At 38.8% G+C, this 20286-nt stretch overlaps 1 protein-coding gene across 1 annotated transcript in view; it reads left to right on the forward strand.

Annotated features, from left to right (window-relative positions):
* Window positions 1-5285: 5285 nt before the first annotated feature.
* The window catches only part of LOC106955576 (partitioning defective 3 homolog), a gene marked incomplete at its 5' end in the record, with an annotated part of 185235 nt that continues 170234 nt past the window's right edge, over window positions 5286-20286 (forward strand). The window contains one exon of the mRNA XM_015045839.1: window positions 5286-5460. Coding sequence (XP_014901325.1) covers window positions 5286-5460 — 175 coding nt within the window. The remainder of the gene's footprint in view (window positions 5461-20286) is intronic.

The raw sequence follows: 20286 nt of genomic DNA on the forward strand, positions 1-20286 counted from the left end.
GTTTGTAGATGATATATGGTGATTCACGGCCATTACTCAACAAGTTTGAAGTCCTTGGATTCTCTGGAGTACGTGACTTCACTGTTCCACCTGTACTGTACCTATAATAACTTTGTGGCACCGGTGCCCTTGCAGTAAAATGATGATAAATGGCAGCGAGAGGGGAGATGAAGCACTGTCCGTCTCTGGGAGTGTCAAGGTATGTGTGTTTACTTTTCTCACTGTACAGTTCTTGGCTAAATATTTCATACCCTTAGGAATATAACTTCATTTCACAAAAGAAAAATGTAGTGCTAATAACTGTCAAGTGACAGGAAAAGGCTACAGCGGTTTAGGAATCTTAACTGTCATGTATTTTCCAGGAACATAATGTCATTTTATATCACAATCAAATAACAACGTATTTTTCAGTTGTTAGAAAAATACTGTTTATCTAAAAAAAAAAAAAATCTAACTTTGCATCATAACGTATCTGTCTCTTTAAGAAGTCCTTTTTGACACTCCCCATCCAGCACATCATCACAATAATGCTCCTCCGTTATTTACAACCGTCCTTTAGGGTGTTGGACTGAGAAGTAGCTCATACAATGAGATCAGTAGACGCACACTTCTACCAGATTTTTTGCTAATTGCTGCTGCTGCTAGTCTGGAGGAACCGTGTGGGGTAGGACTGCTCTGTTTGGATGGAAGCTCAACTGTAGACTGAAGCTCTACCCTGGAGCTTTGGATAAATAGGTGTCACTTTCTATGAGCAAACTTTAAGGCACCCCTGAATGGTTGCCACAGGATATTCAGGATTCCTTAAACACTCGTGAAAGAGTGAAAACAACACTCCAGGTATGTTTTCGATGAGGACATAAAATATCATAATATGAGAAAAAATAGATTTTTGGATAATGTTCCTCTTTTAAATGTTGAATTGGAGAAATGAAGCATTCATTTTTATTCAGCTCTCACATCACAATACTTAAAAAAATTTGGTGCCATCACTGCTTTGCTTTGACTAAGCCACTCTGATAGAGCAGCTCCATTCAGGCATTCATTTGCTATTTAAAATTCCACAACATACAATACATATTAAAGCTTGCCGTACTAAAGTAACTAATTGTGTAAATGTTCCCAGCGTATGAATATGTTTGCAAGGCGACACTTTTTTCTTGCCTTTGTTGGCGCTGCTGGTGCATACAGCTGCCAATAGCCTCTGTTGTCTTGCTCCTTTCCCGTGCCACTTGGTGAGTGTTTTGGACAGGCGTTTTGCAGCGACGCCAATCCCAATCGCCCATGCATCCACGCAGATCACAGGTTCTGGTGGGGCGGCGGGGGAAGAGAGCGGACGCAGAGAGGAGATCTTAAAAGTGGTTGTCAGAACTGCTTCTCATTTCCCCCCTCAGCTACCTCCTCTCCATTTCTTCTCCTTCTTCACCTTACTGCCAAAAGCCGGAAGGTGATCAAAGGAGGCCAACATGAAAGGCATCCCTGAATTTCTGCGTTTTTTTTTTTTTAATACTGTCTGCCAGCTCACTCCATTTAATGATATGGAAATACCGAACACAGCTTGTACCTACGCAACTGAAAAACGCTTGGCCTCAGTTGACTTTCTCTTTTCTTCCGCTTCCTCCTCAATCCCCCGCTTCGTTTCACCCGTTCAACATCATCTCTATCCATTCCCCCGCTCATGCCTCTCCCCCAACAGCCCCTCGGGCTTCCAGGTAGATAGCGCTTGATTGGCAGCTGCTGTGACAGTCAGTGGAACAGGCTGAAAGTGGATGAGTGTCAAGCCTTGCTACAGGGGCTTAAAGCAGCATCTGTGTTGTCGCTCTCCTAGAGGGAAAAAGAGAGAGAGATAGAGAGAGAGGTCCATGAAATAAGACTGCCAGCTCCGTGCTTTTCCATGGTTCTCTCAACTGAAGCAGGTGGGAGCTAAATAGGTTTTTGAAACCGGTCTGGAGTTTATCCCGACCCTCGAAAATGGAAAATTCTTTTCTTCTTCCCCTAAATCTTTCTCTCTGCCTTTTCATATCTCTGGTTTTGATTGGTGTGTTTCATTGTAGTCTCAACATTATTTAGAGTCTCCCTCAGCCTCGGCTGTCACGCCACTCGACAATTAGCCGTCGCGTCTCCTGGCCTAGAAAGTTTTCTCTCGCGTCAAAAACTTCTGAGTTCATCTCCAGCATCCTTTGTACAGTAGCTTAAAGGAGACGGTGAGTGAATAAAAGAGAGAGGGAAAAAAAAAATCAAAAATAGAAATCAAAAAGAAGTGTGAACTTGTCTCTGTTCTGAAGTGGTTGCGATCAATTCCCAGGAGGAGGCGAGTGCTCTGTGATGGATTTCACTGCTTTAGCAGTTTGAGTTCTGTCTCACCAAAAGCAAAAATTGCGTCAGTTCTCCCTCCGGCCACGTGCGCCCTGCTCTTCCTTACACAGACAGAGGTCAAAACGCCGCAAGAAAAAGCTCTGAGACATGGAAGAGAGACGTGTGAAAACCTGGTGTCTGATAAAATCTACCTGCTGTTCCAAAGACACTTCACAGTCTTCCATGTAAGCTTCGTCAAATAAAAGTTGAAGCCTTCTCCAACTAAAAAACAAAATTTCTGAAAAGTAGATAAACCTAGTAATTTCTTTGTAAATTGACTAACCCTGCCACACATTGCTTCATTGCATTATAGGAGCATGTGCTGCATCCGGTAAATAATGCTCTAGTGTTTTCTTCCTATTGATACTGATACTTTAGCATACACAGTCAGCTAAGACAGACTGCAACCATTTGTTTGATGTGTTGAAGATTAATTGCCATGTGTCGTAACTCTGCCCCATGTACCACATGGAGTTAAAACCAGACGTTTAAAAACATAAAAAAAAACAACAACAAAAAAAAACAAATTTCTCTTGTTTGATGACCAAAATTATCTCTGTTCGCTAAATGACACAATAGTGAGCGAATATGTCAGATGTTTTATTAATATCTTCAAAATCAAGCTGCATGTGTGCCATTGCTCTGGTATTTACATAAATTCTAAGAAAGGTTTTGCAGCAATGAACCAATATTAACATTCTTTTGCCAAACTATGCAGACTCTCTATCTGCACCAGTGAAGGGTCACTTACTTTGGTTTGCTTCAAAGCTTTGACTCACTCCAAGTTGTTTTCAAACATAATGGATCTCGTGATTACTTGGCCAAGCATTTTTAAACATACCCATACTGAGAATAACTAACTTTGTCTTCATCCCTCAGTAACAACTTCCACACCAAAGAGAGTTTTATTCAAGGACAAAACAGCTGTTATGTGTGGATCTATTCACATTTTGCATCCTTACGTCCTGGTTCATAGCAGAATAAATGGCTCATTACTGGACGTCATAAATCCTGAATTCAGTGCAGGGGTAGACTAATTTGATTATGAAACAGAGGGCTTCGTAGTGGGCAAGACAAGCCGACTTAATTAATGAGACTTTAAAAGTATTTAAAAATGAATAGGCTTTCCCCCAGACAGCAACAACAGTATTAAGCACTTCCCTAAATGGGCAGCTGGCAGGCACATGGCTTGTCGAGTCGTTAAATGCTCCCAGTAACACATGAATGGGAGGCCTGATTATTTCATTGCTAATGATCCATTGGGCTGCACACATCACACTCGGCCAGTGTAAACGGCAAAAAGTCTTTTTGTCTTTTAGGCCCTCTTCTTTTCATCTCTATAAAAATATTTAGCGCATTAAGCCTTCTTCTTGGAAGAACTCACCCAAGACGCACACGCACACACACACACACACACACACACACACACACACACACACATGTTCGCTTTTTACGCTTTAATCTCTCGTTTAAGTTTGTTTGCAGTCAAACCAAAACCGTCTTTTACGCCTTCACTCGTGAATTCGCATATTTACCAATAAGCACGCCTGAGCTATGATGCCTCCTCTTATGTTGGTAGTAGCAGATCGCTTTCCTTTCTGATTGCCTCTCTGGTGTGCTGAGCACATTCGTGATAAACCCTTACAATCTGAGGAATGTAATTTTAACATCGGGATGGAACGTGATTAGGGTGAAATGAAAGCTTTCGGTGATAAAGAGGATTCTCGGAGACGGCACCGACACACGGCAAAACATCTTAAGGGAAGGAAAAGAAGAGAGGGGGAAAAAAAAAAAACCCAGGCTGCTTTAATTGTACAAAGCCAGCGTGAGAGGCGCTGCTGTGAATTACAGCCGCTGTAAACCACAGAGGCATACACGCAGAGCGGCGTGAATTCATATGCAGACACACACAAACACACGAACACGCTTAAGTGTAATACTCTTCTTGTGGATATGAACCAAATCAAACAGAGGAGCAGACATATTTCAGCTTGTTTGTATGCAGATTTTCCTGTGTTCGGGAGATGAAAAATAGCAAATACATGGGAAAACTGTTATTTTTTTTATTTTTTTTTGCTTTCAGATCAACCTAATGTGATATTCACAAATGACTAATTCTTTTTTTTCTGTGTGTGTGTGTGTGTATGCGTGTGTGTGTTTGCAGGTAGCAGAAAAAATATTTAAAATAACTCATTTCAAGTCTTTAATATATGCGTTGTTGTTTTGTCTTGCATGCTGGCACATCTTTCTGCTGCTGTTTGGTTGCTTAGTCTGGATAGAGACGGAGGTTAATCCTCTTTTGAGAGGTTCAGCAGAGGATTCAGCTGAAAATGAAAAAGCCACTTGGCACTGCCGTGTCCTCCCTGCTACCAAAGGTTGTGCAGTATTGCATTCCTTCTGTCTTTGGAATTATTTCAGCGAGGGTCGAAATCCACGAGACTTTCAGAAAGAATTTAAATCATTTGGGTACCTTCCACTGGCTGGCATTTTTTCTTCTTCTTCTGCTGAGTTATGTTACACATTTTCCTCTCGTTATTCGGTCATTTTGGCTCCGATAATGAGTGGTGGTGATCTGATCATGCGATGCTTTGGGGAGTTTTCTCCATCTGGCCTGGGAAACGTGGCAACGAATCACTTTTTGTTAGAACGGAGTAGCAGCTTGCCCTGGGAGCCAAACCTGGCAACCGGGAGCAACCCACGCCCTTACAGAAACACACATGTTTCTGAGATGAGCCAGATCGCTAAATTCCCCCAAAAGAACAAATTATTTGCAATAAAATTCCACAACGACACGTTACTTTGGAGTGAAATGATGCCACTTGGAGCGATTTTTGGCTGTAGCGAATGCAGAGCGTCTGGCACTCCAGTTAATGCACCATTGTGCGGATAAAAAGATACAGTATGTGAAAGCATTTGTTTCATTGTCTCCTCAGCTGGTTGCAGTGTACGAAGAGCAGGATCCACACAATGGAGGGGACGGAACCAGCGCCAGCTCCACGGGAACGCACAGTCCTGAGCCGTTTGCCAGCGAGATGAATTCGGCGTCAGCATTCCAGCCCTACCAAGCTGCAAGCGAGATCGAGGTCACAACATCTGCTCTGCGATCAAGTAAGTCCAACGCGGGCCTGGAAATACGCTTAGCTTGGAGGGTGAGAAAATGCGTGACACCGGGGCCACAGGAGTGAGACGATTTTCTAACAGTATTTTTTTCTGATGAGCTTTTCACCGATTTGCAAAATGTGGTTAGAGTAGAATATTCCAGTTCAGGTGTGAATCTCTCATGTGTCAACATGTTTTATGGTTGTCTAATTCTAAGATGGACCTGGTGCCAAAAGGTGATGGATATTTTCCGTTTATGTGTTTTTTCAAGTAGAAAGGTTTCCTAAAACTCAAATTGTGTTTTGTAAATAATCTGTTCTCTCCAGAAATGTTCAATTCAAGTTTGATCAATACAAGTGTGTCCAATTTGGACTGGAGATGATCAAACATAGTTGTGAAACAATAAATAACTGTGGTATATTCCTTAAGCTTAGCTCTGATAGGAATCTACAAATAAGATGCTAATTTTAATATTGTTAGCTTAAACCTAAGCTAAAGCTAACGGAGTCGCATCATTCTAATTCGTTTTTAACTCTATCAACTTTAAAGTCTTCTACAGAGTTCCCAAAATGATTTTTTTTGTAGACCACTTCTGTCGGCTAGCTTATCTAGGTCTTTATTAATCATTTCTGTCACACACACAACAAAAAAACTCAAGAACTACTACCTTTCCCACTTCAAAATAAGAATCCTGTAGATACAAGCCATATCCAGAAGTCATAGTAGCTTAGACTTCACACAACATAAAGTGATGCTAACAACTAATTTATTGCTGTCTCTTACTTTAATATCAAGAGATCTTGTTGCATCTCTAAAAATGAATTCTTAAGCATCTTCCCTAATGTTTTTACAAGATAAACTAATCTTACACTTCTGGAATAATGCAGTAACTAAGGGCATAAAAAGCATAAGTGTGTTCAAACTGACAAGACAAATAATAGTTAACTTCTAACATTCAAGGCCAATTTCAGTCTAGTGCTAAACTTCACCATATTTGGTTTGTTATGTAGGATGCTGTTCATGTATACAAAACAAGTTTCAAAACCTTTAGAATTCTCTTCAAACTTTATCCTAAAAATCCCGAATTGTTCTAGTTGCTACATAACAGAAAAATCTAATACCGAGTACCCAGCAGTCACACTAAATATGTCAACATATTTTCAGGTATCAGTTTCATTTGTATGCAATGACAGTACTAGCTGTTCTAACTTCCTGATTTCAAAAATCTTCTCAAGGCCATAGCAAACTCAATTTCTTTCTTCTTTTTTTGCAGTAAGGCTTGTACAAATACAAACTTTATAGATAGTGATGCAAAAAAGTTAATTTTGATCCGATTTAGAAAATTAACATTTACAAAATTAACAGAACAGATTATACTTTAACTTTAAACCATGTGAAAATACCAAAAATATTTGTTTTTTAGTCATCCTTTTGGTTTGTGAAAGCATTACTTCCAGCCCTACAGTAGGAGACAAGATGTAGGGATTTATATAGTACAATATGGAACCATAGGCACACGTCTCATAGTGTCAAGCACAGTAAGAACCCAGATTCGGGAAGCAGCTCGAAGTCTGGAGGAAATATGTTTCGAGGGAGAAACCAAGGCACCGCACAGCAGGAAAGAAACCTAATGTAAACCACAAAACATGAAGCAACATGAAAAGACTCGGAGCACAAACAACGACAACGGCGTAGGTGAAGGGTGATGATGAGAAAGATGCACTAAGCAAAGAAAACAGAAATGTAATCCCACAAGCGATGATACAGGTAGTAGCAGTCAATCACCACGGCCCTGCTGAGGCCCCGGGCAGAAAAAAAGCAAAACAGAGAAACTGTTCTGGTGAAAGAACTTTTTATTTAACAAATGCTAATAAAACACAAAAAGTTTATAGTAGGACAAAAGGATTACCTGAACCAATTGACTACAACAGACACAATGTCTTGGTAGATTGTCTCTTGTTCTTTGGAAACAATAAGTGGAATTTACAATCCAAGTTTCCGAGGCATCCTGCAATTTTTAGATCAGTCTGTGCTCAAAAAGCCATAATGGACACTGTGTTATAGCATTTTTTTTTATTTCTATAAAATACTTTTATTACAATAAAACAGGAAATTTGGTTTATGTTGCATGAAATATATTGCTATATTTTGTGTATACACAATACATCTGTTTAGTCCTTCTGCTAAACAATGTAATCATGCCCAGAAGTTTTAAGATTGAAATTTTTATTTTTGGCAAACTTTAGTTTGTACAATGTTCCAATAAACGCATTTAATTTGACATTCAACGAAAATAAGTGTTATGAAGGAAACACACACACACACAGACACTTGCCATTTGCTTTAGCTCAGCCACAAAAACTGCTGGCATCAGTTCTGCGATCTTATCGTTACCTCGAGGGAACGCGTTAATGACGACAGGAAAACTGATCTCACTCTGTTGTTCTGATTGAATTAGAAGAACAGAATGGTTGCCTTAAAGCGGCGCGGTGCTTAAAATCATCCTTCATTGTCAGCCAGGGTTACCTTCAGGAAAACACACACCGTCGCCGTCACGTTGCATCAGACGAGCTTTACAGGCAAATAATAAGTTTTTGTCCGGGTCAACTATTTATTGAGTCATCATTATGAGTTTACAAGTTTGAAGGACACGGATGTAATGATTGACGAACTAGAAGATATTTTATTTCCCATATTATTAGAAAAAAAGAACGGATGATGACAGTGGACATTTGCCCGCTCTATCGGACCAGAAAGGGGAAGTTCAGTGTTTTGGTCCAACTGCATGTACTTCCTCATAGTCGTGGACAGTTGCTCCCTAAAACTATCTGTCTTGCTCTCTGGCTGGAAATCCAGCTTCTGGAAGTTGAGTAGTTGGAGGAGTAGTTTTCCGCATAAACAAACACATCTACGAGACTCAGACAAATCACACAACATGTACAGTAGGGGAGAAAAATTTGCCATTGGGGTTGTGGCATGAAGGGGTGGGCAACATGAGAACACAATGATGCAATTATTGTCACCCAAATACAACAATGAAAACCGACTTTGGTACGTCGACCATTCAGAGGCCTTAAACGAAATGATCCGCCACCATTGCAGTGCTTGGTCAGGAATGGCAGACTTTTGGATGGACGCTTGGTATCAAAAAGGGCAACAACGAAGTCATTTCTCTCCAAGAAAAACATTTCTCTGTATCCGACATCTTTCCCAGTGATCTGCACTGGAAGGAAGTTATTTTCTTTGAAGTCTCCTCCCGACTTTCAGATTGTCTGAAAGAATTTCTGTCCAGACAAGAAAAGCTAACAACGAAATACCCTGCGGCAAACCATTTGAGGGTTTGGCTCTTGTTTAAGCGTCTGGGCTCACAAATCACTTTCCTATCAGTAAAGAATTGGATCTCAATCTTTTCAGAGTGTTTGGTGATGGAAAAGCTTTGTATTCCTGCACATTGGAGTTCCAAGTCACAAGGTAGAAGTGATAACTGTGGTTTGAAAATATTAGAAAAGTCCGCTGATTTTAATCCAGTCACGAAATGTCGTCAATCCTTCAGGCGAGTGAACAAAAATAAATGTGAAGTGACATTACTGATAAAGCAAGAACAGGCCACTATCTATCAGGAATTGGCATGGAAATTGATATCTAGTATGTCAGAGAAAGTTCAACACTGGACCTTTTTTCTTTTCATGGCTATTTTGAAAAACTTGATGCATTTCTTAAGACAGGCTTTACAAATGTGTTCAACATTTTTTTATTGAACTATGGAATAAATTCTGGTAAAAAAGATGGTTGAACATTTCCTAGTGGATGATACATATTGGAAACGTTTAAAAAAAATAATTCTGCACAAACTTTTGAGAGGCACTTAATGCAAAGTTCAAATCCATGATGTCAGCTAATAGCTAGCTTATATTCAACATCAGATCCCGATAATATTGGATTTGTTGAAATTAGGAAATAAAATTACAATCAGACTAATTTACAAACACACAGAGATTCATAAAAGTGGATTAAAAGAATGAAATAATTAAAATATCTTGATTAGCTTTTGTGTATCTATCTATGGCAGGAAATCGCATGCATTATTAGTTATTTCCATTAAATCAGTGTCAAAAGGGCTTGAAACATTATCGTTTATCACAATAATTTTTTGACAATCGCTCAGCAAAATTTATCGTGACAGGCCTAACGCCTTCTATTCTTAACGGTCGTGTTTTTCATTTTTTTCTGTCACACGTTTCTGTCGACAAGTAAACACAAGGCTGAAATAGAACATGCTAGCAACTTTGTGCTGCTTTTTTGAGGCTGAAGTTACTTAGCAACTAAAAGTTAGTTACTAAGTGATGGAGGTTATTCCTTTCTAAAGTTACCTGTGAGCAAAGTTTCACATTCTGAAAGAAGATGAAACTAATACAGACGTGTTGAAAAATGTCCAGATTTTCTGCAATTATCCCATTTTTTTTTTTTTACTCTTGCAGCTGGAGGTGTATTTCCCACAACATGTTTAATTTTTGTGCATTTGTCACATCAAACTCCAGGAATGCAGATGTTTGCAGATCACACAAACATTTAACCATTTAAAACCATTAAACCATTTAAACACACATGCGTATGTCAGGTCGAGCCTAAAAGGCCTTCCCAGTGCTTGCCTCATCATTTTGGCCTCAGTTGTTGAAAGTCTTTGGCGACAGAGTTGCTGAAACGCCACTGAAAGTACTGCCTGTGCAGGAAGGTTGATACCTCAAAGAGAAAGGCCTTCATCTAATCAATTGGGCTTAGTGATCTGTCACTGTGGAGACCGCCTGCCACCAGCCAAGGCCACATTAAAGTCACTGCAGAAGAGGCGACGGACGCAGTGAGAAAAACTGAGAGTACATCTCAGAGCACAGTGAATTAGTCCAATTTTAATATATACTGCCTCACCAAAGTAACCAAGCCAAGACAGGTAATCTATAACACATGTATTTTTTTTTTATTTTTTTTTTGCAGATATTAGCTGTAAGACACTGTTGGGAAGTCCATTTGTCCTCTCTCTCTCTTCTCCCCCTCTCTCTCCCTCTCTCTCTCTTTTGCAACATTTCTCTGTATTCCAGAAAGATCTTATCAATCTTTCACTTTAGTTGAAATCACTGAGCTTATAACAGTGGCATTTTTGCATCAGCTGATTAGTCTGATGGTTCATTTAACTCATTCTTTTCTGTATCGGTGTTTGACCCCAACATTTGCATTTTTCAACACATTGATGACATTTCTTTTACACATAAATTTAAATGCAACATTACATGTATTGCTGTATATAGTTTTAAGCATAGTAAGAAAAACATTTTGGTTTTTGAAGTTCAATTCTGTAGTAAGTATTTTTATTCAAATAAAAACATACACGTAAGTCTTTGAACTAGATATTCAAGTGTTACAAAAGAATGATTTCTAATCTCTTATTTTAGTAAAGGTGTAATATGCTGATAATTTTTTATTTCTCTTGTGATGTAAGATATAAAGAAAGCATTTAAAGTATATTTTTTCTTGCATTCCTCTATTTTGGGAGCAGAAGCAAACTGTTATCTAAGTGTACAGAAAATACATTAATACTTGGTTTAGCATGTTGTGTTGGCTGGCTAGCACTATTTCCTTGAGTATTCTGTGGAGAAGTTTGTTCATTAACTTGAAAATGGCTCATATTGCGTCCTCTTCGCTCAGCAACAACATCCACCCTGAAGACTGTTAGTAATTAGTGCCTTAATAAAATCTGCATTCAGAAATGTTTGCTTTATTTTTTGGAGGTCTGAAGTATAAGTTTGTTTCATTACCAGTCTTCAAAGCTTTTTTCCCCCCTTTCCCAGTGATAATCTAGCTATGTTATAAATTCATAACAATTAAAATCGTCTAAAAAGGCTCAGGAGAAAGCCTGTTGAGATAGCTAGCTTAAAATTAGCTACCTGAAAGCTCCAGTCATCTCCTGATCCTACTTACAGTTGCAAGGCTAGAGGAAAACATGGCGTCCATGGTCGATGTTGGTGTGAAACAGCTGAGGAGTGGCTGTTCGTTATTAGCCAAGCTCTCATTAATGGGGTCTTGATATAATTCAAAGCAGATTATAGCTAATGACTGTAATTGGCTAGATGGTGTTGGCAGTGCGAGCGTCGGTCTCCACTTAGCGTTGATGGGAATGCGCTACTACTGCGAATCCTTTTGTTGCTCCTGCCAGAACCCAAATAAAACTACAGCTAAGCGGCCGAATCATGTGAATGTGTGTCTGAGTGGAGTGTGTGACTGTGTTTGACTGCTTTATTGCTTACTGGGCGCGCTCTGCAAGTCGTTTGACTGAGGAAAAAGTAAACAACAACAAATCAACTTTTGGCATGTTACATAAACTCCACTGCGACCGATTGTAACCCGGGGACAAAGATCATGAGAAAAAGAGACGGGGCTGGTCTGAACTGAACGGTGTCGTTTCAGCATTAAGCTGAAGAATATCTAAAAATGGAGGAGTCTGTGAAAGGGTGCATTAAGAAATCTGTTTCAGAGAGCTGCCCACTTTTTTTTTCCCCAACCTCCCAAATATGTTTTTACTTTATGAAAGTAACACCTCCAAAAAGAGCTGAATATGGAAAATAACTGAGAATGCAGCAAAAATATGTTGATTAGTGGCAATTTTTCCTTCAGTATCACCATGGGGTTTCTTTTTTCTCTTCCTTTTTTTTAAATACTTAAAAAAAAAATCCCAGATGTGATAGTTCTTCACATTTGCAATTTATTGTTTTGACTGCCAGAAACCCCCCCTGAAAACCTAAGAGGAGATTTCTAGAAATAAAATATTTCGACATCTAAGTTAATGTAACATTGAGTTGTTTTCTCCTTTTCTGCCTTAAGGAACACATTTGAGAAAAGTCCTTTTTTTTAAAAAAAAAAAGAAATGTATTAATTTTTATTTTATGAGCTCTATTAATTTGTACTTTTAAAAACAACAAAATTTGACCAGGATTTCACAATTTAAATAGACATAAAAATGAACAAATAAAATCAGACAAAAATGCAATAAAATTAGTAAAGTACCCATTCAATTGATTAAACACTAAAAACTGTTAAGCATCTAATATTCCAGATTAAATTGTTGCAAATTAGATTTTATACCAGCATTTATCTGTTTGTCGAGTTTCACTGTGCCTCAAATTTTTCAACAGAAAGCCTGTGATTTGATTATGAACTTTTTATCACCGGATAATCCAGCAGAAGCAAAACATTTTCCAAGCTGATGTTTGCTAAGCTTCAAGAAACTGAACTTCATTCACATCTTGAGTTCATTCTAGCAGCTCATTACAGTGTGAGCAGACTTAGTGAACTTTAATGTTTTGTCTGCACAATGAAGAGTATTTTACTTCCTTCAAATGCCCCATCTGGGGCAGTGTAAACAAGATAAACTGCAATGGGGTGAATGTGCACATTTGGGGAATGAGAGCTTTGCGTAAGAAAGGTATGACAAATATCATCCATATATGTTTTGGTTTTAAGAACGGACGAGTCAAGTTCTGCTCAATTTGCTGCCTCCGTAGCAGAAAAGTGAAGTTTTCAGGTTAGCAATGTAGCTGGTTCCAGTTTGCGCTTCGAACCATCTGTTCAGCCTCAGTCACAGTAAATCCGTCACTGTCCTTTTATCGCTTTCTGTTTCACGTTAGCTGGATTCAGATATAATGTGCACCAATGCTCTGTGGAAATCCCAAAAAGCTCCCCCTTGTAACATCTTTCTTCAGATATGATTACGTTCAGAGAGACCCTGATTTCGCTTGCAGTCACGGGTCGGATTAAAGTAAAACATTTGTTTTCTACTCGTCACTCAGAAGGGCTTTCTTTGGAGGGTTTTTGAGTATCGTAGTCGATTTAATTTGACAACGTACCACTATTACCCCTCGGACATAATGTGCTCTAGCCATGAGCCATTAGTTGATTTGGCGATTACATGTGTGATGGAAGAAATGATGAACAGTTTTAAAATGTCCAGATGTAAAGATTGTAGAAGGTTTGGGTTCCTCGTAATAACTTAAATTATTTATTTGAGAAGAGAAAATGGCAAAAACAAAATGTGAAAATAAAACCGAACCTCGTGGCAAATTGTAGTGAATTAAATTTTTAGTTTTAACTTTTTGCCAACCAAAATCATACATTTGAATCCAGATACTGGAGTTTCACATCATTATTCATACATGCAAACAGATCTTAAAGATCCTTTTATACACTGTATGTATTTATATACACCACTCCTGTTCAGAAACAGCCAATCAGAGCTAGGAGGAGGGTCTTAGTGCTGTCACCATGCTCGCCAACACGCTGCTCAATGTGCCAATAGTGGAGAAACAATTTACAGTTATATGAAAATTATTTATCTTCTCTTATTGGTGGCAATGATAACTAGCTTGCACATTCATATCAGGCTCCAGTGTGGGGAAGAAGCCATAACCCAGAAAAGAGCAAGAGGGAGGGTGTGAGCAGCACTTACACAAGCACGATTAACATCGGTCCTCCTGTTTCTGAGTGGGAGCGGTGTATTTCTGCTGCTAGCAGTAGCAGAAAAACATGAAACATTTTGATTATAAAAATGACACAGTGCAGCTTTAAAGCAGAGCAGTAACTTCCATCCTTTTTACTGTGGCATCAGGTTTGTACTTTGTTCATTTCCATTAGGACAGATCTTCTTTCATTTATAACCGTGTCCATACGCCTCACATTCAGACACGGAGCCGGTCCAGAAAAAGAAGAAAATCACCCCGGAGCTCTGGGTTGGCTTTAATAATTCCATCGAGCTTTCTGCCCACTTCCTAAAGCCTTCCGGTCCAGGTTGTCCTTGTCACATGGAATTCGGTCAGGAAGCGCAGATCAAACCTCCGACCAGCTGAACTGAAGGGTCTCACTCAAGAGAGCAGCTTTGGCAACCGATGCGGTGGAGCGTTTGACTGCCGAGCAACACGCCACAGCTCTAGCATGGCTGCTTTTCTTCTTCAGGCTGGGTCAAAAGATCATTTGTAACTTAACTGGGTTCAGGTTGGCCAGTTATATCTTTCTGAAAGGAAAAAAAAAAAAGTCCAGACTGTGTTTCTGAACCTTAGAAATAGATCATCACTGTGTTCCTACCAGCCATGCTTAAACTACAGGAAATTAGATTAAATATGTTTACATTTTTGGAAAACAGAGTTATTTCCTTTTAGGATCAAAGAATCTTTCACTGCAGTGTTTAACAGAGTTTTCTGTCTGACCTACTGTATTAAAGTATGATGATCACTTACCCCCTGGTTATGTAGCCCAGAAGATTTAAAAAAGCTCCAAAAAAGAAAAAAGAAAAAGTCTTAGCCGCTTCTAGTGGTAAGACTGCTGTGTTGCAACCGCTGTTTCCTTCTGACTGCAGTAAACGTCGTAAACCTAACGTATGCTGGCACGAACAGAACACCCACTGCATGTTTAAAGTCCAATAAAGCCTCAGTAAAATCAAACCTGATCGTTTATGATGTAAAAGTGATTTATGAATGTTTATTTGCCTGACCTAACTTCTCTTAAACTCTAAGCACACTCAGAGCTTTATTTTTTTAAAACTGTAACCTACACACAAGTCGGCCAGTCTGGTTTTACCCAGAATGCTTTTTTTTTTTTTTTAAGTGCCAGCATACAGAGGAACAGGCTGAGATATATCGCTTTTATGCATGATGTTTCTATTTTACAGCCCCCTGGTTTGGATGTCTGTGAAAATCTCATGTACTTTAATCACGCTGTGACTGATCTCGGTCATTTGTATCTAAAACAGCCTCTAGATGTCAGGAATAACATCTGTTTCTAGGTGTCTTGGTTTGGCGTTTTCGAAAACTGTCATAATAAAGCTTCTTCAGCTGTAGGCTTATGAGTCCCTTTTTAGAATGATTTGTTCTGCATTTTTGGAAAAGAAAGTGCTTCATTTAAAACTCTCAATGATATTTCTCTTTCAGCTGCCCATCCAATCAGATATCAAATCTACATGAGCTCCACATTTGTGTCCTGGCTCTCGTGTTTCTTTTATAACCCACAAACCAAATAACATTTAGTAAGCACCAGAAGGATTCAGATTGAAAACTTTGAGTGTTTTGTGAATTCGTTCTGCGGATCTGGCGATAAACTGCTCCACGTCTGTAAGGCGAACAAAAATAACCTGCGTGGTTTAGATGTTTCATAACTGCTGGGAACTCGATTGTATTTATTTGCTCGTCAAACTCCAGATTTTCCTCATGCTGCGACTGTGACAATTAGATCAATGACGTCTTAGGCGTATTTGGCCAAAAGTAACTGTTGATGGCAGTTGTCCCTAAAGAAGTGGGGAATCTGGTAATGGTCTCAGCAGTACACTGGGACAAAAAACTTTCCTAGTTTTCCTTTTATGCTGTTTGTGTCCAAGTCATTTTTAGAAAACAGGCATTTTTACTCCCTCGTTAAGTCCTTCAAAATGAAGTTTTCTCATTGTGAATAAGTTTATGTGCCATTTTTGGAAGCCTAACACTTGTTAAACATAAAATAAGACCTCTACTGTCTCATTAAAATAAAAACCAGAGCTTTATCAGTGTGTGTGTAAGTGAAAACTACTCTGTGTAGTTGAAAAAACAATTAAAATATTCTGATTTACTGTTTAACCATGAATCGCTGACAGCAACACAAGCTAACATCTTCCAAGAAAATGTATTTTTCATATATTTCATACACAATTTTTATTTTATTTGTATCGTTGAAACAACAACAACAACAAAAAAAGCTTGCTTTTCTAGATTGAAGTCAACCAAGAATTTACCAAAGTTTACGTTTGCTACCCAAATACACACAAAAATCTGATTTTTAGGATACTGTTCCATCACCATATTGTATTTTATAGTATTTCAGTTTTATTATTGATTTTATTATGAGAGCAGTCTCTATATATCTTTGACAAATTTATGTAAAATAACTTAATATTTGTTATTGAGAAAATCAAAATGACAAACTTATGACTTTTGTGGAGCTACCCTTCCAAAGGAGACAAGTTCAGATTTGAAATCACAGCAGAACGTGTTTTTGGAACAGATAATACTCAAAACATTCAGCTGAGTTCACGTCTCAGGATGCCTATCTAGAGAGAAGCTGATGCTTTTTTTTCCTTTTTTTTTTTTAGCTGTTTTCGATCCCAGGATTAATTCCTACATTTAAAAGGACAGTGAGTTTGATGTTTGTGTGCAGTTGTGGTTCTCCAGGCTGGTAGTGCTGCTTCTTCTTCTGCATTTCCTAACCACAAACCAGGCTGAGTGGGACTTACTGCCTCTTTAGAGCGTGCACTGCTAGACTCATCATAATGGAGGAACATTCAGAGCACCATTAAAAAAACAAACAAAAAAAAAACCAGTAGATTCTCTTACTGTATTTCTGTTTTTGCCTGAGGGAAATTGACTTTCTTAACAAGAAACTTTGAAGGTTTTGAAGTGAATCAGTTCCAGATACCAAGTTTTGGAATGTTTTTTTAATTTTATTTTGTAGCTTTAGTTCATCTGATCAGAACACACAAACAGGAAAATGAGTTTTAAAATCTGAAAACTCCTGTGGTTCAGATATTTAGCAATAAAAACCTAACATGAATGCTTTTGCTGCTGCTGTTCTTATTTGGGCAAAAGCAACACACATCGTCACACATGCAGACATTGACCTAAATCAGTCAGGTCTGACTTCTGGGTGTGAACTCTTTGCCTCCTTCTTTTCCTGGGATCCATGTTGTCTATGGGAAACAGTCTCTCTCTCCCACACACACACACACACACACACACCCCCACACACACACACACACACACACACACACACACACACACACACACACACACACACACACTTCAGTGTTATTGTTGCTGAAGTATTTGAGTGTCTGCTGGAGATCCTGTCTCAGAGGGCACGAGGAAGGCTGACATCTTTTCCTCTCTCTTTCCAGTAGATTGTCTGTATTGTCTTTCTGTCAAGAGAGAACACTCTTTCTCTCTATGTGTTTCTTATTGAGAATGAAAGCTGAATAGTGAATTCTGAAGTCGTGTGGGAACAAAGCTGCTTCCTACTTCATTCCTGCTTCAGTCCTCACAAACCAGAGTTCCTCCAGGGCGGTTTTATTACTGAACCATTGAGTGAGGCTAAAAGCTGGTTCTTAGCTGATTCTGTAGAAAGGCTGGCGGGAACCTTTTGGTTTTCCACAGGCAGAAAGCAACCTAGATGACATATTGTTACGTCACTGAAGCCGTCGCTTCCTGTAAATGTTGGTTCCACCATCTGTAGAGAATTGTAGTTAAGGGAGACAGATTTTTCTCTTTGGACCTTGCAGACACAGAAAAGAAACGTTGGCGTACTCTACTGAAAATACCACGAGTTTCACCCAACCAGATACGTTTTCATCCATTGTCATAAGAATTTTGAGCAAACTTTTCAAATGTGGCAAAATGGGGGGAAAAAAGTTAATTATACCTTTCCATCTACTGGTTTTGGAGCAAATCAATCAAAGTGTTATTTTGTCAGATGTTGAAGCAGCGCAAGGCCTTTGTAAACAGGAAGTACAGGTTGCAAACTAGACCACACGTCTTAGAGAAATGGAGAGAGTCATTGCCTCCAAGTTGGAGGTTTGGACTTAAAACCTCCAAATAAAATAAATAAAACCACAAGGAGGTCGGGGGGCACTTAAAGCATGGCGGCCCTCCAGGCTTGTAATACCCTGGGGGAAACCTTGGGTGCAAATGCAACAGCTCTTTTTATTATTCTTTACAGGGCTTTTTCTTTTTTTTTCTCAATAATACAGTGCTATCTAATATATTCATTTAATTTCGGTTTTAATTTCACATGTGCACGCACAAATATATCAGAGGCTCTGAGGATGTTCAGTGTGCAGCTCAAGGACACTCTGGCACACTGAATGGGGAAGGGAATTAAACTGCCAGAGTTTCAGCCTGACAGAAAACCACTGTGCAGCTGGGCTAATACCACCCCAAGACGGAATGGTGATGGTTTGATATGATTTCAGTTCGCATATATTGTTTTTCTTAAAAGATCTGCTCCTAAGTTATATCTTTGATCAAATGTCTTTATGGAAGACGTATCAGTTGATGCTGTGTTGCAGTTATGGGTTTGTAATAAATACTTATAGCCTGCAGGGTTACACCTGGGGAATTGCTTAATATAGACTCTATTTTAAAGGCATGTAACCTTGAGGACCAAAAGTATTTTTGTGGTACAAAGAATGAAACTAAGTAGTTTTAGCTGCTGTTTTGCCTAAAAGCATTTTCCATCTATTTGATTTAGATTAAATCTCAGTCTCATGGCAAAGGTCAGCAGTTCATATTTATTCAGAGTTGGTTTTGTGGTTTCATTTTCTGATGTTTCATCAGATTACACTGCAGCAATTCTAGAGAAGTAGAACTTTTGTTGTTGTTGTTGTTGTTGTTGTTGTTGCCATTTTCAGATTATTAGATGACCAGTTCTCCTTTTTAGATTTCCTCATATCTCATCTCTATCTCTCTAACACTTGAGGTTCCCACCACCCCCATTACGCCAATGTTCTCATCCAAAAATGAAATTCTTTTTCCCGCTGTGGATGATTCAGGTCAGTGTGTATGCTGTGGAAATCCCCATGCGCACAGAGGACATCAATATGTAGTCAGTGGTTAAAGAGAGAGCTAAAATTGCTCAGTACCATAATTTATTCAGACACTGAATTTGTCCATGCTTGAGAGGTTCAAAGATGCCTGGGAAAAAAAAAATGCTTTTAGAGATTTCATGAAGCCATGGCCACTTGGCATTCATATTTAAATCAGGCTGATGTGAAAGCAAAAGCCCAAAAATACACAAGGGCTTCAGGGCCACAAGAAAATAAAATATCCACATATAGTCTTTATGTCTGCTTGGTCAGTGGTGCCTTAATGCTTAGCATGAGCAAACTTTTTGAGTAAGTTTGGACCTGACTGCATTAATTACCTAACCCATGGTTTCTCTCAGTTTGTAAAAGTCCTGAAAAATATGAAATAGAAAATGTAAAAAATGTTTTCTTTTCCATCATGTTGTCTAAAACTCGCATCCCAAATATTAAAATAAGGTTTCTGATGTTATTAGGGTGTTTTCACCTCTGATAGTCCGGCAGACTCGGTTCGATTGAGGAACAAAATTTTCAGCACTGATCCAAACTATTGAAAAACCCATTTGCCTCCTTGCCTGTGATGGTGCTGCAACAAGAACTACTGAAGGGAACAACATGAAAACCTCTGAAGAAGACATGAGCACAATTTCCGTCTTTACAAGATAACAAAAATTGAGTGACGTCAGATTTTAGCGGTTGTAAGATTTTTCCTCTCGTCTTTGATAAAAGACCACTAGCCATTTTTCCTGCTAGCCATAGACTTGAGTGCTTGTTTTGGTTGTACTTACCCAGAATGTGCTGCGCTACAGTTCGCTTCCTGCTTTTGGAGTGCTTTCCACTCTACTTGCACTTCCATAAATGCATTCGAACTGCACCAGAGTTCAATCTAACTGAACCGAGAGCTAGGTTTTTAGTCCTTCACACCTCCAAAAACAAACCAGACTTTGTAGGGAAGCAAACTAAAATTCAATTAAAACAGACTAAACAGAGTTGGTGTGAATGAATCCTAAGTCACCATAAGATTGCTGGGGTTTCTATTGTGCTATTTCATGGTGATTTTAGCTGTGAAATAATTAGCAAGTCAGTTATTTGGTATTTATATGCAGCCTGCTGCTTTATGATTGTTGTTATATATATATATATATATATATATATATATATATATATATATATATATATATATATATATATATATATATATA

The sequence above is a fragment of the Poecilia latipinna genome, unplaced genomic scaffold (assembly GCF_001443285.1).
Source record: "Poecilia latipinna isolate Pla-1442-1.1 unplaced genomic scaffold, P_latipinna-1.0 Scaffold748, whole genome shotgun sequence".
Classification (NCBI taxonomy): Eukaryota; Metazoa; Chordata; class Actinopteri; order Cyprinodontiformes; family Poeciliidae; genus Poecilia; species Poecilia latipinna.